Source organism: Vombatus ursinus, unplaced genomic scaffold, assembly GCF_900497805.2.
Source record: "Vombatus ursinus unplaced genomic scaffold, bare-nosed wombat genome assembly UNPS02014820.1, whole genome shotgun sequence".
Taxonomy (NCBI): Eukaryota; Metazoa; Chordata; class Mammalia; order Diprotodontia; family Vombatidae; genus Vombatus; species Vombatus ursinus.
In genome coordinates this window covers 23,985,938-24,005,139 of record NW_020954598.1, presented here as the reverse complement: position 1 = coordinate 24,005,139, position 19,202 = coordinate 23,985,938, and the positions used below count along the sequence as shown (strand labels likewise).

Here is a 19,202-nt window from a genome sequence, read left to right as displayed (position 1 = left end):
GAAGCATAATATATTCTGCTCTAGCCTTTTACCTTTACTCTGTGTGTATCTTTCTGCTTCAAATGGGTTTCTTGTAAACAACATATTGTAGGATTCTGGTTTTTAATCCACTCTACTATCTGCTTCCATTTTATGGGAAAGTTCATCCCATTCACTTTCACAATTATGATTACTACCTGTGTATTTCTCTCCATGCTATTTTTCCTCCTGTTTATACTTTTCTCTCTCCTTTTACCCTGTCCCTACTCGCCAGTGTTATGCTTCTGACCACCACTGCCCTCCCTTCTATCAGCCTCCCCTCCTTTTTCTTTCCTCTTTCCCCTCCTACTTCCCTGTAGGGTAAGATACATTTCTATACTGAACTGCATGTGTATGTTATTCCCTCTTTGAGCCAAATCCAATGAGAGTAAGGTTCAAACAATGCTCACCCCTTAACTTCTTTCCCTGTACTGTAATTGGTCTTTTGCACCTCTTCATGTGATGTAATTTACCCTATTCTGCCTCTCCCTCTCATCTTCTCCCAATACAATCCTTTTTTTTTCACCCCTTAAAAATTTTTTTTATATCATCACATCAAAGTCAACTTATACCCACACCCTCTGTCTATGTATACTCCTTCTTAATGCCATAATAGAGATACAGTTCTCAAGAGTTATAAGTATCCCTTCCCAGGTAGGGTTATAAATAGTTTAACCTTATTGAATAGCATGTTTTTTTTTTTCTTTACTCTTCACCTTTTTATGCTTCTTTTGAGTTTTGTATTTGAGGATTGAATTTTCCGTTCAGCTCTGGTCTTTTCATCAGGAAAGTTTGAAAGTCCCCTATTTCATTGAATATCCCTTTTTTCCCATGAAAAATAATGCTCCATTTTGCTGGGTAGTTGATTCTTGGTTGTAATCCAAGCTCCTTTGCCTTCCAAAATATATTCCAAGCTTTCTAATCCTTTAATGTAGAAGCTGCAGGTCCTGTGTAATCTTGACTGTGTCTCCTTGATATTTGAATTGTCTCTTTCTGGCTGCTTGCAGTATTTTCTCCTTGACCTGATAATTCTGTAATTTGGCTACAACATTTCTTAGAGTTTTCATTTTGGGATCTCTTTCAGGAGGTGATCAGTGGATTCTTTTAATTACTATTTTACCCTCTGGTTTTAGGATATCAGGACAGTTTCCTTGATAATTTCCTGAAAGATACTGTCCAGGCTCTTTTTTTGATCATGGCTTTCAGATAGTCCAATAATTCTTAAATTATCTTTCCTGGATCTATTTTCCAGGTCACTTGTTTTTCCAATGGGGTATTTTACATTTTCTTCTATTTTTTCATTCTTTTGATTTTGTTTGACTGATTCTTGATGTCTCATAGAGTCATTAGCTTCCACTTGCCCAGTTCTAATTTTTATGAAATTATTTTCTTTAGTTAGCCTTTGTACTTCCTTTTCCATTTGGCCAATTGTATTTTTTAAGGAATTGTTTTCTTCTGTCAATTTTTGTCCTTCCTTTTCCAAGCTGTTGATTTTTTCTTGCATACCTTTCTTTTCTCAATTTTTCTTCTACCTCTCTTATTTGATTTTTAAAATTCTTTTTGAGCTCTTCCAAGAAGGTTTTTGGGGCTTCAGACCAATTTATGATCCCCTTTGAGTTTTCACATATAGGCATTTTGAGATTGTTGTCCTCTTCTCTGTTTGTGTTTTGATTTTTTTCTGTCACCATAGTAGCTTTCTATGGTCAGATCTCTTTTCTGGGTTTTGCTCATTTTTAGCCTATTTTGTGGCTTTTAAAATTGAGCTCTACTCCTGGGGCACAGGAGGTGCTGTCCCAAGCTTCTTGTGCTGGGGGCTAGAGGCCTGGTCACTGGCTTTCAGTGCTGGGGCCTCAAGTGCTGGTGGCTTGCCCACTGCACTGAGGTGGCCTGGCCTAGTTGTGCCTGTTGTGCTCTGGGTTCTGGAGCTGGAGGCCTCTGAACTGGCGTGCTGTGCCATTGGCCTGCTGAGCTAGGGTCAAGGGGCCTCAGGTGTGGATCTGTGCTGTGGCTAAGAGCCTCCTGCTGTCTTGGCCAGATACCGTGTACACTGGGCTGCATTCCCCCTTTACCCAAGTGAGATAGACCTTTTCTGAAGTCCTTCTAAGTTATCTTAAGCTGGAAAACTGTTTCACTCCGTCTTTTTGTAAGGTCTGTCACTCCAGAATCCATTTAGAGGCTTGATTTAGCATTGTTTCCGAGGGAAACTAGGGAAGGCTCAGGCAACTTCCTGGCTTTTGTTTGCCATCTTGGCTCTGCCTCAGAGCAGGACTTAACTTTTTTTTGTGTCATGCATCCCTTGGGCAGGCTAATGAAGCTGATGATCCCCTTCTCAAAAGGATGGTTTTAAATGCCTAATTACAAAGGAAACCAATTATTTTAAAATATAATGTTCTCTCTCTCTCTCCCCCTTCATCCCTTCTTCTCTTTTCCTTCCTCTGTCTGCCTATACACACACACACACACACAGAAAAGTTTACAAACCCCAGGTTAAGAACTTCTGAACTGTGTGATCCCCAAGGTCCCTTCTAGGCCTAAATTCTCTGAACCTGTGACCTCTGTCTCAGCTCTGTTGTACAAGGGCCCACACACTTGGTCCTACTTACTTTCTGAGATGTGGTGCCGTGTGTTACCTCTATGGTAATGGATGGAGTTACCTAGGTATATTTCTCTCCAAAATGTCAATTCATTTGTTAATTCAGCAAATACTTATAGACTCATAAAATGTCAGCACTGGAAGGGACCTTAGAGAGCTGCCAGGTTAGCCCCTTCATTTTACAGAGCAGGAGACTGGTGCAGAGAGATGAGGGCCCAAGAGAGGGTGAGTGGCAGAGCTACTGATGCCAGCACCCTTCTCCTGCCTTCTGGTTGTCTGCTCCTTCTGCTGTATCACACTGTAGCCTCTGGCTTAGTCTGAAACACACAATCACACTTTCTCCAGCACCTTTTTAATCACATTACTTCCATTTCAGAACCCTGTGATCGCTTCAATTCCATCACAGTATACATTGTAGTGAATGATCATTAGCTTTTAAAGTTCTCTTATGCTTATGGCTCTTGCACTTAATTGCCTTTATTCCTAAAATCTCACTTCTCCTACCCAGAGCTTGTTGCTGTTGTGGCATGCAAGGCTTCTAAGGTGATAGAGGAATTTGACTACTCTTCCCTCCAGTCGGACCTCCTTGCCTTTCCAAGACATATAATGACACCCCTTTTCTCGAGTGAAATAGAGGAACTCTTTCACTGCCGTCGCAGGGAACTTCCCTTAGGGTTCCACTCTTTCTGGTCTCTCTAAGGCCTTAGAAAGCAGTTCCCAGCAATTTATCTGCTGCCTTTCTTCTAAAAGCTGCAAAAAAGCAAATTTCAAGTCAATATAAGGAAATACTTCCTAGCAATTACAGAGCTGTCCCAAAGTGAAGTGAGTTGTTTTGTGAGGTAGTGAATTCCTCATTAGCAGAAGTCTTTAGGTAGAGGTTATTGGGGATATTGTAGAGGAGATTCTTGTAAAGGTATTGGTTGAATTAGTTACCTTTGAAGTCCCTTTTAGCTATGAAGTTCAGTAAAACATGATGCCCACTGGAGATTTTATGATGATTTGTTGCTAGCAAACCAGAGGGAAAAATAAAGTGGGTTTCAGAGGTATACCAGTTCTAGCATGATCAAATTTGTGCCTAATAAGGAAGACCTGAGAGCCCTCCTGGGATCGCTGCTCCTTCCTTACATCTCTAATCTGCTCCTCTATCTTAGTCCCAGTTTGCTTCTAGTTGGATTCTCCAACTGCCCCTAAACACTCGTATCCTTTTTGGGTTTTTATCACCCTCACCCCAGATTGCTCCCCCCATCCACCCCTTCCACTTTTACTCATATGCTCCTGAATGGAGCTGGAAGAAGGCATACAACCTTGCTGACTAGATATAGCATGTGTTAATGTTCTATAACTTCAGTGGGGGGTGAGGAGGGGACCCCCTTACTGCAGCAAGACAGTCTTTTTATTCTTCCTAATTAATTCCCTGTCTTACTCCCCACAGAAACTATGCCAAACTCTCTTCTTCCATACCTCCTCCTCCTCCTCCTCCTCCTCCTCCTCCTTCTCCTCCTTCTTCTTCTCCTTTTCAGCTTTCTCATAATTTACTGAGAAAACTGAGATCATTTACTGAGAGCTTCTTCTTCCCATCTCTTTCTTTTAAAACTTCTTAACCTCTCTCACATTCTCCTCCTTTCATTAAGCCTCTGATTATGAGAAGGATCTTCTTGCCAGGGTCAAGCCCTCTACATATGCCCTTAATCACGTCTTTTCCGTCTTCTCCGTAACATATCCCCCTCAAACATCTCTCTCTGTCTCCCTTTTCCCTTCCCTCTCTCCCCCTTCCTTCCTCCTTTCTTCCCTCCTGCCTTCAGACAAGACCAGATCTGCCTGATGCTTAAAAAACTTTGACTAGACTGTACCATGCCCTCAAAATATCACCCTATATCTCCTTTTCTTTTCTCAGCCAAACTCCTTGAAAAAGCAAAAAAGCTCTCTGTACTCATTGCCACTATTTCTCCTCATCTCACACATTCTTCAGCCCTTTGCTATCTGCCCCCTGACCTCATCACTCACCTGAAACTGCTCTCTTTCAAGTTACCAATGATTTTTAATTGCCAAACCTGATGGTCTTTTCTCAGTTCTCATTCTTGACCTCTCTGCCACCTTCCTCTCTCCCTGAACACTCTTCTCTGGATTTTAATGGAGCTGCTTTCCTCCTTCTACTCCTGTGTCTCTTTCTCAGTCTCCTTTGCTACCTCATCAGATATAACAAATCCTCTAACTCTAGGGTTTTTCCAAAGGCTCTATTCTGAGCCTCTTCCTTTTTTCTGTCCTTTCTTTCTCTTTGTGACTTCCTCAGCTCCTGTGAAGTTAATTATTATCTCCATGTAGATGACTCACGATCAGGGAGGCAGCACTGGCTCCAGAATCAGAGGACCTGGGTTCAAATCTTGTCTCTGATGCTTTTTTACCTTTGTGACTTTAGGCTACTTCTGTACCCTCTCTTGACCTCAGTTTCTTCATCTACAAAATGAGGGGCTGTTTAGATGGTCTCCAAGGTCTCTTTCAGTTGGAGATCTTTGATATTATGATCTTTTCTATCCAACCTCCATCTTCCTCCTGAGCTCCAGTTCAGTGTCACTGACTGCCTAGGAGACACCTCGATCTGGCCCTCCCCTTCCCACTCCTATCATTCAAACAGAATGCAACCAGGTAATTTATTTATGGAAATGACTCACTTGGACAGGAACCAGAAAAGGCATTAATAACAGTTTTGTAACAAGGAAAATGTTAAAAATATGAACTTACTTAAGAATGAGAGACTTTGGCAGCAGTATTTACCTTCAGTCAATGACTGCAAATTTAATGATTTTTACATGTTTGTAAAATAAAAGACTTCGACCAAATTGTTCCCCTTTCCCTGTGAGTAGTGTTACTTCAGAGTTATCTACTGTTTGAAGGGAACAGAGTGTAGGACTTGGCACTAAAAAGTGGGTTCAGATCCTGCCTGACGGTTACTACCCGGGGGACCCTCTACAAGTTATATAACCTCTCTCTGTCTTAGTCTCTTCACCTGTAAAATAAGGAGATTGAACCAGATGGCCTTTTAGGTACCTTCCAGCTCTAAACCTATGATCCTATCACTCAAAAAATATTTATTAAGAGCCTGCTATGGGCCAGACACTGGGCTAAGTGCTGGGGATACAAAAAGAGGCAAGAGACAGTCCCTGTCCTCAAGGAACTAACAGTTCAATGGAGGAGACAACATGCAAACAAGCTATATACAGGATAAATAGAAAATAACTAGCAGAGGGAAGGCACTAGAATTAAGAGGGATTAGGGAACATGTCCTATAAAAGGTGGGATTTTAGTTGCAACTTAAAGGAAGTCAGAGAAGTCAGTAGTCAGAGCAGAGGAGGGAAGATATTCCAGGCATAGGAGATAGCCAGAGAAAATACCCAGAGCCAAGAAATGGAGTGTCTTGTTTGTGGAACAGCCAGGAAGCCAGTGTCACTGGATTGAAGAGGATGTGCTGGGAAGGCAGATGTAAGAAGACTAGAAAGGTAGAAAAGGCAAGGTCATGAAGGACTCTGAATGCCAAGGAAGCCACTGGAGTTTATTAGGGGATGGGAGTGTGTGTGACATGGTCTGGCCAGCCACTTTAGTGGCTGAAGATGGATTGGAGTGAGAAGAGACTTGAGGTAGGCAGACCCACCAGCAGCCTATTGCAGTAGTCCAAGCGTGAGGTGATGAGGGCCTGCCCCAGGATGGTTTCAGTGACAGAGGAGAGAAGGGGGCATATTTGAGAGATGTTGCAGAAGTGAAATCGACAGGCCTCAATAACAGATTGGACATGGGGACTGAGAGGTAGTGAGGAGTCAAGAATGACTCTTAGGTTGCAAGTCTGAGGGACTGGGAGGATGGTGTTATCCTCTACAGTAATAGGGAAGAGGGGTGTGTGTGTGTGTTGGGGAGCGGGGGAAGAAAATGAACTCTGTTGTAGACATATTGAGTTTAAGATGTCCACTGGACACGCAGTTCAAGATGTCTGCAATGTAGCTGGAGATGCAAGATTAGAGGTCAAGGGAGACTGGGGTAGGCAAGAAAGGTAAATTTGAGAGGCTTCAGCATAGAGGTGGTTGTTAAATCTGTGGGATCTGAAAGATCACCAAGTGAAGTTGTATAGAGGGAGAAGAGAAGAGGGCCCAGGACAGAACCTTGAGGTCTGCCTATGGTTAGGGAGTGTGATCTGGAGGACGATCCAGCAAAGGAGGCAGAGAAGGAGCAGTCAGCTAGGTAGGAGGAGAACCAGGAGAGAGCCATTTCCTGGAAATCTAGAGAGAAGAGAGTGTGCAGGAGGAGAGCATGATCAATAGTTTCAAAGGCTACAGAGAAGTCAAGGGGAATGAGGACTGAGAAATTTAAAACTCAGCATGTTCAAAACAGAACTCCTTATCTTTTCCCCCAAACCTGCCCCTCTTGCAAACTTCCCTGTTTCTATTGAAAGTACCAACATTTTCTCAGTCACCGAGTTTTATAACCTCTCAATTCCTCACTCTTCCTCATCCCACACATCTCATCATTTGCCAAATCTTCCCTTTTCTCCTTCCACGATGTCTCTTGCATCAGACCCCTTTCTCTCTGTGCACACCACCGCCACCTTGCTTCCGGCCATCATCCCCTCTCTTCTAGAATACTGCAGGGCCTCCTAATTGTTCTGTTCTTCCTGCCTCAAGTCTCTTCCCATTTTAGTCCATACTGCACACCGTTGCCAAAGCATTTTACCTCCGATCTAACCACATCACTCAATCAACTCCAGTGGCTCCCTATTGCTTCTAGGGTAAAATTTAAACCTCTCTGTTTAACTTTGAAAGCCCTTTACAACTTGGCTGCAACTTCTCTTTTCAGCCTCAGTGGACATTACTTCCCCTCCCACATTCTTCAGTCCATCCCAGCTGTCCTCTCTGTTCCTCAAACCCAGCCCTCCATCTCTCATCTCCATGCTTTTGTAGTGCATATTCTCCAAGCCCATAGAATCCCTGCCTTCCTTCAAGAGGAAGCTCAAGTGCTACTTTCTACATGAAGCCTTCCTGGTTGGTACCCCAACAGCTAGTGCCTTAGCTCTCTAACCTAACTGGTATTTAATTAGCTTGTGTTTCTTTATGTTTATTCTCATCATATTTATTTTGTTAAGGCTTAGTGCAGGTTTTGGCTTCAATAGCTTTAAATAACACCAGGCTTTTGGGACATATATGCTTGTGTGTATGTCTACACACATACATGCATGTATATGTTTTATATGCACACACATACATATATACACATGTGTACACATGTACACATATACATATATACCTACACACACACACACACACACACACATGCAGAGTCTCCCATTAGGACATGACATTTCAGAGTACAGACTGTCACATTGTATTTATATATTCCCAGAACCTAGTACAGTGCCTAGCCCACAGTAGGCCCTTTATAAATGCCTGTTGATTGATAGTTTTAATTACTCCTCTAGTCCCCATCCTATGACAAGGAGGATCTTAGCTTTAGAATTCAAAGGGACCTGAGAGATCACCTATCTCATTTTACTGATGAGGAAACTGAGGCATGGAGAGTTGAGGTGAAAGGCACACAGGTAGTACATGGCAAAACCAGGATTTGAACCCGGGTCTTCTAATACCAGATCTAGCACTCTTTCCACAGTTCTGTATTGCCTCCCCTAATGATGAAACCAATAGAGACCTGAGGGGTCAGTCCTGGAGTCAGAACCCGGGGGTTCTCTTCCTTTATGTGAAGGTAGAAAACCAAATATCAAGATGACTTTCAGAGTCTCTCCCTGCTGGACCTGAGGAAGGATATTCAGATTCTCTTTTGACAAGATAATTTTCTTCTCTCTTTCTGCAGAAGCCTACGTCCCCCCACAGCTCTTCTATAATGGGAAGGTAGATTACTTTGACCTGCAGCGACTGGGGGGCCTTCTGTCTCATCTCAAGAAAACCCTCAAAGGTATGTTTGTGTGACTCCTGACAGGGCCCACAGGAGCTAGTGGTCATCTCTCAAAGCCAGCATGACTTCATCAAGAACTAATCATGCCAGACTAAGCTGTTTTCTGTTTTTGACAGTATTGCTTTGTAGATCAGGAGAATCCTATAGACATTGTCAAATGCATTACTGAAATTCAGGCATAGTTTGTCATGCTTGTGAACAAGCTGGAGGCATGTAGAAAAGATAGCATGGTTTTTAGGTAGATTTGTGTGGATCACCCCAAAGAGAGGTTATGAAGGAATCCGTGGCAACAAAGAGGTAGATCTCCATTGGAGTAACCCAAGGTTATGACATTTATTATTCCATTCACATGGATGAAGGCATAACAAGCATGATTATCAAATTTTGTGAGTGACATTAAATTGGGAAGGGACTAATGGGTCATGTAAGCAACAAGATGGTGGACTAGCCATTTCCTCTGATCTCTATGGCTTCTTAGACCTTTCCAAAACAGAAATTATACATCTAAGTAATTAAACTGGAAAGGATAACCAGTGTTATATGCTTGAGTGAAAACCCAAAGAAATTTCAGCAGGCCAGCGTAATGCTCTGAATAGAAGAATATGAAATTTCATGGTAATAAATTGAAAGTCCCACACTTGGGTTAAAATCCCTGCCTGTACAGGTTCAAAGTAGGGGACACCTGGTTTGACGATAATTCAGTCAAAGGGACCCAGGGGTTTAGTGGCTGTAACTTTGACATGTATCAGTGGTGTAACGTGGCAGCCAAAGAAACTATGCTATCCGAAACTGTGTTAAGAAGCATGATATCTTAAAGTCTAGATGGTGATAGGCCCTGGCCTGGAGTACTGTATTCTGTTCAAGGCCCCACACTGACAAAGGATGTTGATAAACTAGTGTGTGTCCAGAACAGAGTGGTCAGTACCATGTGAGGATTGGTTAAAGAATCTGAAGATGTTTAACCTGGAGGAGATTTAGGGAGAACATGATTACTAAGGAGAAACTCCCTAATAAAGAGAGTTGTCCAAAAGTGGAAGGGACTCCTTTGTGAAGTAGTGAGTTCCCCATCTTTGTAGGTCTTTAGGCAGCATCTGTATGACCACTTTTTGGAAATTCTATAGAAGAGATTCCTTTTCAGATAGAACTTGTATTAGATGACTTCTGAGGTTTCTTTCAGCTTTATAATTCTGGTTTTGAGCATGATGAGAAAGGGCAGGGAAGGAGACAGAGTCTTAAATCTGGAGGGTCTTGTTACTGTAAGTGGCAAATTGGTTGAATTTAGCTTGTAGGAGGATAGCCTTCTTCATTAGGACCTCAGTGCTACAGATCCAGAAAAAGAAGAGATAATTTGTGTGGAGGGAGCCTTCCTGGCTTTTTAGATTAGGTCTAACCTACAGGTTTATAGCTGACCCTACTAAGGGAAGCCTTAGAGGACAAAATGCAGATCTGAACATCTATATCTCTGAAAGCTGCATATGGTTGTTCTATCTTCATGGCTCCTGGTTTCCCCCAGGCTCCCACATTCCCATCTTGGTCAATTCCCAGACCACTTTTCATGCTTGGTCCATGTTGTGCAGTCCCCTTTTCAGCAGAGGGAGCCAGAGAATCTCATTTAATCTATAGATAGGGAGTGGAATGTGTTTCCTGACTGAGGTTTTGTGGTGTCAATGATACTGTACTTTTGTGCAGGCTTTTAATCCTTTTTTAAGCCCCTGAACATCTGTTATCTCATTAGGTCTTCTTAACAGCCTTAGGAGGCCGGCAGAGCAGTCCAGTTCAACAAATAGGCACAGATTCAGTGGTCAGTGCCTGGGGCTCTGAAGATGACTAGGCCAATAAACTCAGGTTCTCACAGGCTAAGGACCTGGGGCAAAATGGAGGCACACAGCTGAGTAATGGTAGACCCAGGCCAGCTCCAGGCTCTCCTTATGCCCAGTTCTTTGCTCTTTCTGCCATGTCCCTAGGCATCAAGTCTTTTCATATATCTACTTATTCCTGTAAATGTTGTTGTCTTCCTTGTCCCTATTCCATCCTCTAGAATGTAGGGACTATTTGTGTTTATACCCCCCCCCCCCAGTTCCTAGACTAGTGCCAGGCACACAGGGAGTGCTTTTTTTTTTAAGGTAATTGGGGTTAAGTGACTTGCCCAGGGTAACACGGCTAGTGTCAAGTGTCTAATCTGAGGCTGGATTTGAACTCAGGTCCTCCTGACTCCTGGGCCAGTACTCTATCCACTGTGCCACCTAGCTGCCCTCAGGGAGTGCTTTATAAATGCTTTGAATTGAATTACTCAGCTGGGGGAGGTAGGTGGAGTTTAGATAAGACTCTCCTTGCTCAGGTGAAAATTATGATCTATTGGGGTTTATACACAAACATGGATAGTTGGAGCTGTAACACACTGCTAATAATATAAAATAAGGACATTAGAGAGGCACAAACAAAAGTGCTTTCAGTCACTTTCTTCCTTTTAAATGTGACCCTTTTTCTTGACTGCTGGGCACTGGAAGAAACTGTGTAACCCACATGTGGCTCAGTCAAAGACCTCCCGCTAAGTTGGCTGCCCCACCCTCTGGAGACCTTGGACAGCTCTCTCAGCAGTGTCAGGCTTTGTTGCTCACCATCCCAAAGCCTGAGACCAACCCCCATGCCCATGCCCTTTCTCCCAGATGACCTGGCATCGAAGGCAAACATCTTGATCGACCCCTCAGAGCTGCAAGCCATCACCATGGATGACCTTGATGAGGATGACGAGTCAGCCACATCAACTGCACAGGTGACCCTTCCCTAAGTACTTTTTCTTGCCCTCTCTTTGGACCTATCAGATCCACCAGGTTTACCCCAAAGTATTCTTCTAATCTAGGTGACTTAGGTCATCTCCAGGAAGACTTCTCCTAGCCCACCCAGGTTAGACTCCCAGAGAGGGGGCCTAGATGCAGAGCAACTCTCACTGAGATGACATCACTCCCCACCCCTGCTTTGGGGCACAAAGCATCCTTTCTGAATTTCTCCTCTTCTCTAGGCTTAGGCCTGTGGAGTTCCTTGAAGACTCACATGAAAACAGAATTTCTATGGCTGTCTTCCTTTGGGATAGTGTTCCTACCTTCACTCTCTCCCATTTATTTCCCAGGGAATAATAGTGCTACTTATATACAATGCTTAATAGTTTATAAAACACCATCTGTAGCCATTATCTTATTTTATGTTCTCAATATCCCTGTTAAATACGCAGGTCGGGTCATTCATTTATTCATTCAGCAAGTACTCATTAAATCCTTGTTGTGTACAAATTACTGTGCTAGATGCTAGAGGTGACATAAAGTTCACACAGTCCTTCCCTTCATTACAGAAAAGGAAAATAAGGCTCAGAGAGGTGATTTGTCCAAGGTTTCACCTCCTAGTAAGTGTAAGAGCAAGAGCTGGAAAAGAACATATCTTCTCCTAGTCGAATGCTCTTTCTAACCCTAACCACACCACAGCTACCTCACAAACTTGAGAGTCTTAGCTAAGTTCTGCCTAATGGGGTTTTTTTGGAGGGGGGGGGACACTGGGGAGGCTCTCAGTGTGATTGGTCTCTCTTCTTTCTCAGCGCCCTGTGGCTGCTCTAGCTATTGGAGGGGCCCTGGCCAGGCCTAGTTGGCTCAGCTCCCCAACACTGAGCCGGGCTAACCGCTTCCTCAGCACAGCAGCCGTGAGCCTCATGAACCCCCGCAGGCCCCTGGGCACCATGGAAAAAGTGAAAATCCGAACACTGAACGTGGAGCAGAGAACAGAGGAGGATAGTATGTAATGGGGCATAGGGGGTGCTGTGACAGTTCAAATCAACAGGGTTCAGCAAATGTCTTTCAAGGGTCTACCAAGCACTTAGCCCTGGGGATATACAATTGAAAAGTGAGACAGGCCATGCTTTAAATGAGCTTACAGTCTATTGGTACTATTCTACAGGAATAAGTCTAATATAAGGTCGAACGTGCTAGAGCAAAGGAGAGATAGACAGAGCTGGAAGGAAATTTTAAGAGTAAAGAGTTACTTTTACTTGTAAGGATCAAGGAAGGTCTCAGGGAGGAAGTGGCATTTGAGTTGAGCTCTGAAGGCAGAATAGTATTTCAGCAGATGGAGGTGGTTTGTTCTGAGCACCTTCAAGGGGGTAGCCTCTGAAAGCTGCAGAGAGGAGGTGGCCTAGTGAGTTTGGAGAATTAGCGAATGGTCTGGTTTTCTGAAATGGAAAATTCTTGAAAGACAGTAGATTGAAATGAGGCCGCAAAGGTTGGTTGGAACCAGGGGGCCTTATATGCCAGACTCAAGAATTTATTTATGTATGTATTCATTCATTCATTCATTCATTCATTCATTTATTTGTTGTCCTATAGTCAGTAGGGATCCATAGAAAATTTTTGAGTAAGGGAGTGACATAGTTGAACTTATGCGTTAGAAAGATTCTTTTGCAAGCTGTGTGGAGGAAGGACCAGAGAGGACAAAGATGAGAAGTAGATAAGACTGGTATTACAGCACAGGACATTATGAGGAAGATGCCCCTATACCCAGGGTGACAAATCCTACTGGATTTGGTCCCTTCCTGAAGGGGATTTGGGATTTGACAGAGCCAGTCTTCCAAGGACCCTGATGGCTGTCACTGAGACCCAAACTCAATAAGACTTCTTCCTTGGAATGAAGCATTCTGTTGCCCAGATCTCAGGAACGTGGCCTTGGCAGCTTGCCAGTTGGGCTTCCGTGTCTCTTATGGGGTGATGGGGTGGTCGGTAGTTTTCTGGGCCTTTCTTCTTCCCATGCTGTGGATGAGGTTGCCTCCGTAGCAGGTCCCTGCCCTGTTGGTTGGCTCTGGAATCCTAGAAGTGATGCTGTTTTCTCTGACATTTGTATTCTGTCGGTAAGGAGCCAAGGACTCCAGAAGGGACTGAGGGTCGTCAGGAGACTCTTATCCTTAAGGGCCTGGATCAATGCCCAGGCAGACTTCAGGAAGATATTCTGTCCCCTCAGCCTCTGACGCAGCCCTGCCCTGGGTTTAGGCGACCACTAATGGCTGCATGTGGGTTGGGAAGAGCACCTTCAGGAGTGAGGAGATGAAATGAGGAAATTGATGCTTTAAAAATAGCTCTCCCCACTGCTTTTGCCCAGATCTGACCTTGTGAAAGTACTTGTACCATGGGCTTTCCCTGCTGCTCCTTGTAGAGCCCTACAGGGATCCAACAGGGCATCACAAAACTTCCAAATTGGATCAAAAATCCTCTATTCCAAACTCTGAACAAGAATCTCCCCTCTGTGGCAACTCTGACAAGAGATCATCCATTTTCTTCAGGAAGATGTCTAGTGGCAGGGAACTCAACTGCTCTCCATTCGGTGACAATTTTCATTGAGAAGATGTTTTTCCCTATATTGCACTGCAATTTGCCTTTCTGCAGTTACAACTCATTACTCTAGTTTTACCCTCTGTGGACAATTAGACTTAAATCTATTCGTTCTTCTACATCACAGCCTTTGAAATTGTGATTATATGTCAACCCTCCTCACCCCCCAGCAACTCAGTCTTGTCTTTCCTAGGCTAAGCATCCCCAGCTCCTTCAGGTGCTCCCTTCATGGCAGGCTTGTCCTCCTGTGGATGTACTCTAGGTTGTCCAAAAGGTGGTGCCCAGTTATGATCTGATCAGAGCAGAGTATAACAGGACTGTTAACTCCTTTCGTCTGGATCCTGTCTCTCCTAATGCAGCCTAAACTTGCATTGGTTTATTTGGCTGTCAAATTATACTCTTGACTCCTATTGGTTTTCCAAGCCTATTTTGTTCAATCAAGTGTAAGATGTTTCATTTATACTAATTGAATTGAATTTTATTTTAGAGGTGTGAAGGGCTGTGAGTCATAGTTCCTAAGGTAGGCAAGAGACCATTAACCTTCATTCAGCTGGTTCTCCTCATCCTAGGCCTCCAGGCCTATTATATGACTATATTAGAGTGGGCTTGGCCATTGAAGCCGTGCTCTTTGCCTGTTGCCCCAAACCACCTGACTCGAGGATCCCCGACTTGTCCTCAGTTGCACTGTAGTGTGTTTCTGTTTGGGGCACTGTTCTCCTTGTATGGCTGGGGCACTGAGTGCTGGCCTAAGGCAGCCATTGAAAGGAGGTAACTAATGACTCGTGGGAAGCCCTCTTGCTCCATTGCTTTAGGGAAGGGGCAAGGGAGATTGATTGTTGTCCTAAGCCTCTCTTCCCTGTGCAGTTGAAGGGAGCCATGGGAATGAAGGCCTATTGTTGGGGAGGCCCCCAGAGGAGCCAGATCAGCCCCTTACGGAGAACTCCCTACTGGAGATCCTGGATGGGGTCATCATGATGTACAACCTGAGTGTTCACCAGCAACTGGGCAAGGTGAGCAGGGGATTGACTTCTGCTGACCCAGCAGAGTTCAGACCTGGGCCTCCTGGCAGAACTTGATGGGAAGTGGCTACTTGACAAAAGAAAACTCCCTGGTCCTACCAGTTCTTTCTGGCTCAGGTGGGGCTGAACTAGAGATCCCCTCTCCACACCTGGAAACCAGAGCCTTGGCCCTGCAGAGTTGGTCATCCTGGTCCATGGGTGTCCTGGGAAGATCTGCATGCTCTTGTAGCTTATTTGGGAAACAGAGTAAGACAGACTGAGGGGTGGAAGGAGCTTTAAGAAAAGATTTCCTCATCTAGAGTCACCCTGGTGGGTGGGGTGAGATAGGACTATGTGAACAGTGGGTTTTGAGGGAGGACAGAAGATCAACTTTGCTGAGGCCCCTTAAAACCTGAATCTGTGTTCTTCTCTTTGGGTTGGCCCTAGAATCATCTGTATGTACATGCAGTGTGGCATGGCTAATTTCAAAAATTTTTCTTTCTTCTCCCAAATTATAGCTAATTATGGAATGTTCATCCTTGAGCCTGTAAGGGGAGGGTTAAAGGTCAGGGATGGGCAGGGTTTGTTCGTGAAGAGAGTGGCTCTGGACTTGGTATGATAGAGGAGTTGTTTCCCTGTGCTGGTTTGATCCTAGATGGTGGGTGTTTCTGATGATGTGAATGAGTATGCCATGGCCTTGAAAGACACAGAGGAGAAGCTCAGCCGGTGTCCAAAGTGGGTAAGAACAGTGTCTGTTGAGCCTTAGAGCTGGGGTAGTCAGTAGGGCCACTGAAAGCCAGTACCTTTGGGTCCAAGAGGTCCCTTTGGCTTCATGCTGTCTCTTAACGTTGCGGCCCCATTCAGAGTGAGAGACAATAAGAAAAGTAACAGTGCTAATTTCCCATTCTGAGGGCACGTCTTTGCATCATGTTCTGTTCCTCGAAAACTGCCCCCATTCCCTTCTCCCCTGCCAGATATAGAGCCCAAAGAGTTCCCAGATATGAGCCTCCTTTTTCCTCATTTCATTTAGTATCTGCTTCATACCCTTTACCTGCTTTAGAAGAATAACCCTTGCTTATTCTTTATTATTAGAATGTGCCTTTAATCTTGCTGGACTTCTGGCATTTGGCATTTTCCCTGGGCCTGTGCCTGGGCTAGATTAGCCCATTAGCTGTTGGGCCCAGGCTGCTGCTGTCATCAGGGCTTCTGAGCAGCGAGATGCTGTATTGGTCCCTGCCCCCACCTTGTTAGGGAAGTCCTCTCAGTCCTGCTAAGTGCTAATGTGTGGGTCTGGGAACCCATATACACAGCAGTGCTTGGGAGAGCTGGCTGCTGCTCTGTTGTTTATGAGGAGAACATCAATTATAAATCTGAAAGGAAAGTGCCCATCACTTGCTGAATCATCAGAGTTCCAAACACAAGGGATCGAAATTTCTCTGTCACTCAGCCTCCCCTCACCCCAGTATATAGACACACTGTGGGGCAGCTAGCTTTCTGCTAGGGTAGTCTGGCCCTAGGACTCTTGGTCAGAAACAGCCAAAAAGATAATATTCATTTCCCCTCACTCTGGAAAAGCTGTATTCAGGTGGAGTCCCATGGGATCAAAGACTGTCATTCATTCAGTCAACAAATATTAAGTATCTATTAGGTATGGAGCCCTGGGCTTACAAAAGGGAGGCTACCAGTTACCTTTTACCTCCTGACCACATAAAGCTACCTCATCTTTTCCTCATTTCCTCAGATTCCTTTATTTGTAGGGAGACTGAGCAGGGGTGGTTTAGTGCCTCCTGAGCTCTCTTAATTGGAGGTTGTGTGTATGGCCAGGCCAGTACAGCTGTTTAACACTTCATAGTTTGACAGAATCTCAGAACTGGAAGGGACCTCAAATGTACCTGAGTAGGAACCCAATCTAGAGTATCCTAACCAATGGCTATCCAGCCGCTGCCTGAGCTTTCTACTCCTTCAGTCAGTAAACTCCAGTAGCTCTCTGTCACCTTCAGAACCAAGTATAAAATCCCATTTGATGTTCAAAGCCCTTCACAATAGGCGCCCCCCTTCACCTTTCCAGTCTTCTTACACTTTACCCCCCCCCCCCCACTTTGTACTCTGTTCCAGCAACAATGGCCTCCTAGTTCTTCCTCCTCTCCTGACTCAGAGCATTTTTCTGGCTTTCCCCTATACCTGGAATGCTTTCCTTCCTCAGTACCACCTCCTGGCCTCTCTGACTTCTTTCAGTCCCAATTAGAATCCCACCTTCTGGAGAAAGCCCTTCCCAATCTCTCTTGGTGCCTTCCCTCTGTCAATGATCTCCTCTTTGTCCTACACATAGCTTATTTGTACATAGTTTACGTGTTGTCTCTCCCATCAGATTATGAGCTCTTCACGAGCAGGAATTGTCTTTGATTCTTCATTGTATCCCCAGCAGTTTGCATAGTGCCTGGCACACAGTAGGTGCTTAATAAATATTTATTGACTGACTAAAACAGCCCATTCCACTTCCAGAAAGTTCTGATCGTTCAATTCAACAAGATTTATTAAGCATCCACTTATGTGTAAGTCATTTCCATATTGAGCCAAAAGTGAGCTCCCTGCAAATCTCTTGCAGAGAAGGACTTAGCTTCTGGTCCTTTTGGTGCTCTGTGCTGATGATATGTCATCTAGAACCTTCATGGCTATTCTTTGTGCCATCAATTTTTTGGTCTTGTCACTCCAGTCTCTCTGGGATAAGGCTGCCATTAGTACCTCTGGGTTGGGAAGGGAGCTTCTGTTTCCTCATTAAGCTGTACAGGTTTGTAAATAAGTGTCAATCTCAGGTTTATTGTGGGGTTTCAGAGAGAACAACCTGTGGGTGTGGTTCAGGGTTAGGGAAAAGGGATGCATTTACTGAATCTCCTCTCCTGGGCACATCAACAGAGGAGAGACATTCAGGAAGAACTGATGAAAAGTCAGAAGGTTTTCTCTGAGAAGCTGAATCATTTGAGTCGCCGTCTTGCCTGGATCAATGTCACCATCTACTCTAAGGTGAGGACCATTTGGTTGGGGCTTAATTTAGGTCAGGGTGGTCACTTTATCCCCTCAAATCACTGATGCCTTAGATTTCTTGAATACTGATCTGATAGCTTGTGGCTAAATCAGGCAAGAGACTTCTCTCTGCCCCACATTTGTCACTTAAGACTATGGTTCTTACCCAACTAACCTACACAATGAAACTGTGAGTTGGAGAAGGTAGAGCTTTGTAGAGCTCAAGAAGGGTGATCCTACTAAAAATGGCAACCACAGAATCATAGGATTTGGACCTGGAAGGCACCTTAGAGATCATTTTGTCTAATCCCCTGTTTTTATAGATAAGGAAGCAGAGATCCTGAGACACTTGTCCAAGGTCACATAAGTAATAAGTAGCAGAACCAGGATTCAAATTATAGCAAATAATAGTTAACAGCAGCTAGCACTTATATATCACCTACTATGTGCCAGACACTGTGCTAAGTGCTTTACAAACATCATCTCATTTGATCCTCACTATAACCTTCCAGTAAGTGCTGTTATTATCCCCATTTTACAGATGATGAAACAGACAGGCAGAAGTTAAGTGACTTGTCCAGAGTCACCCATCTAGTAAGTTTCTGAGGCAGGATTTGAATTCAAGTCTTCCTGACTTCAAGTCCAGTGTGCTGTTCACTGTGCCACCTCACTGCCCAGGTCCTTGGACTCAATCCTGTGCTCTTTCTTACTTCACAGGGTCATGGGAAGATCACATATGTAAAGCACTTTGCAAACCTTAAGTCACCATAATAATCTCAGTTATTACTGTTATTTTTATTATTGTCTTTCAACCAAGTGCTGAGCTTTTCTTGTCATCCTTCTCTGTTCTCTTTCTCCATCTCACCCTACCTAAACCAGTTTTCTCCCAAAAAGCTCAGAGTGTCTGGTCTGTGTGGGTCACTGGATGCTGATTAAATATGACAAAGAGGAGACATCCTTAGCAGCTTTTTGGGAGTAGGCAAAGTGTGGAAACCTCTTTGTTACTTGGGTACAGATGTTATCCCAACCCTATTGCCATCCTCCCATAGTTCCTATGTGGCATTTGACTAAAGGCCAAAACCCAGGTATACTCTTTTTTCAAGCTGGTTCCTTGGGGTGTTAGATTTTCTCACTGAATCTCCAGGTATTCATACTACAACAAGCTCAAGAGCCTACCTGCCCCACCTCCCTGTCTCAGGGCTCAGAGGTGACTCTGTTAGGTATTGGCCCTTGGGACATGTGGGCTTGGGCCCATCTGTG

General features: G+C 44.2%; 1 protein-coding gene across 2 annotated transcripts in view; it reads left to right on the top strand.

Moving 5' to 3' along the window:
* RNF123 (ring finger protein 123) overlaps positions 1-19,202 on the top strand; it is a 112,465-nt gene that overhangs the window by 48,956 nt on the left and 44,307 nt on the right. For both annotated transcript variants that reach the window (XM_027837146.1, XM_027837145.1), the window contains exons 21-26: positions 8,459-8,560; positions 11,227-11,333; positions 12,147-12,339; positions 14,788-14,933; positions 15,577-15,660; positions 17,835-17,942. In XM_027837146.1, the coding sequence (XP_027692947.1) occupies positions 8,459-8,560; positions 11,227-11,333; positions 12,147-12,339; positions 14,788-14,933; positions 15,577-15,660; positions 17,835-17,942 (740 nt within the window). The remainder of the gene's footprint in view (positions 1-8,458; positions 8,561-11,226; positions 11,334-12,146; positions 12,340-14,787; positions 14,934-15,576; positions 15,661-17,834; positions 17,943-19,202) is intronic.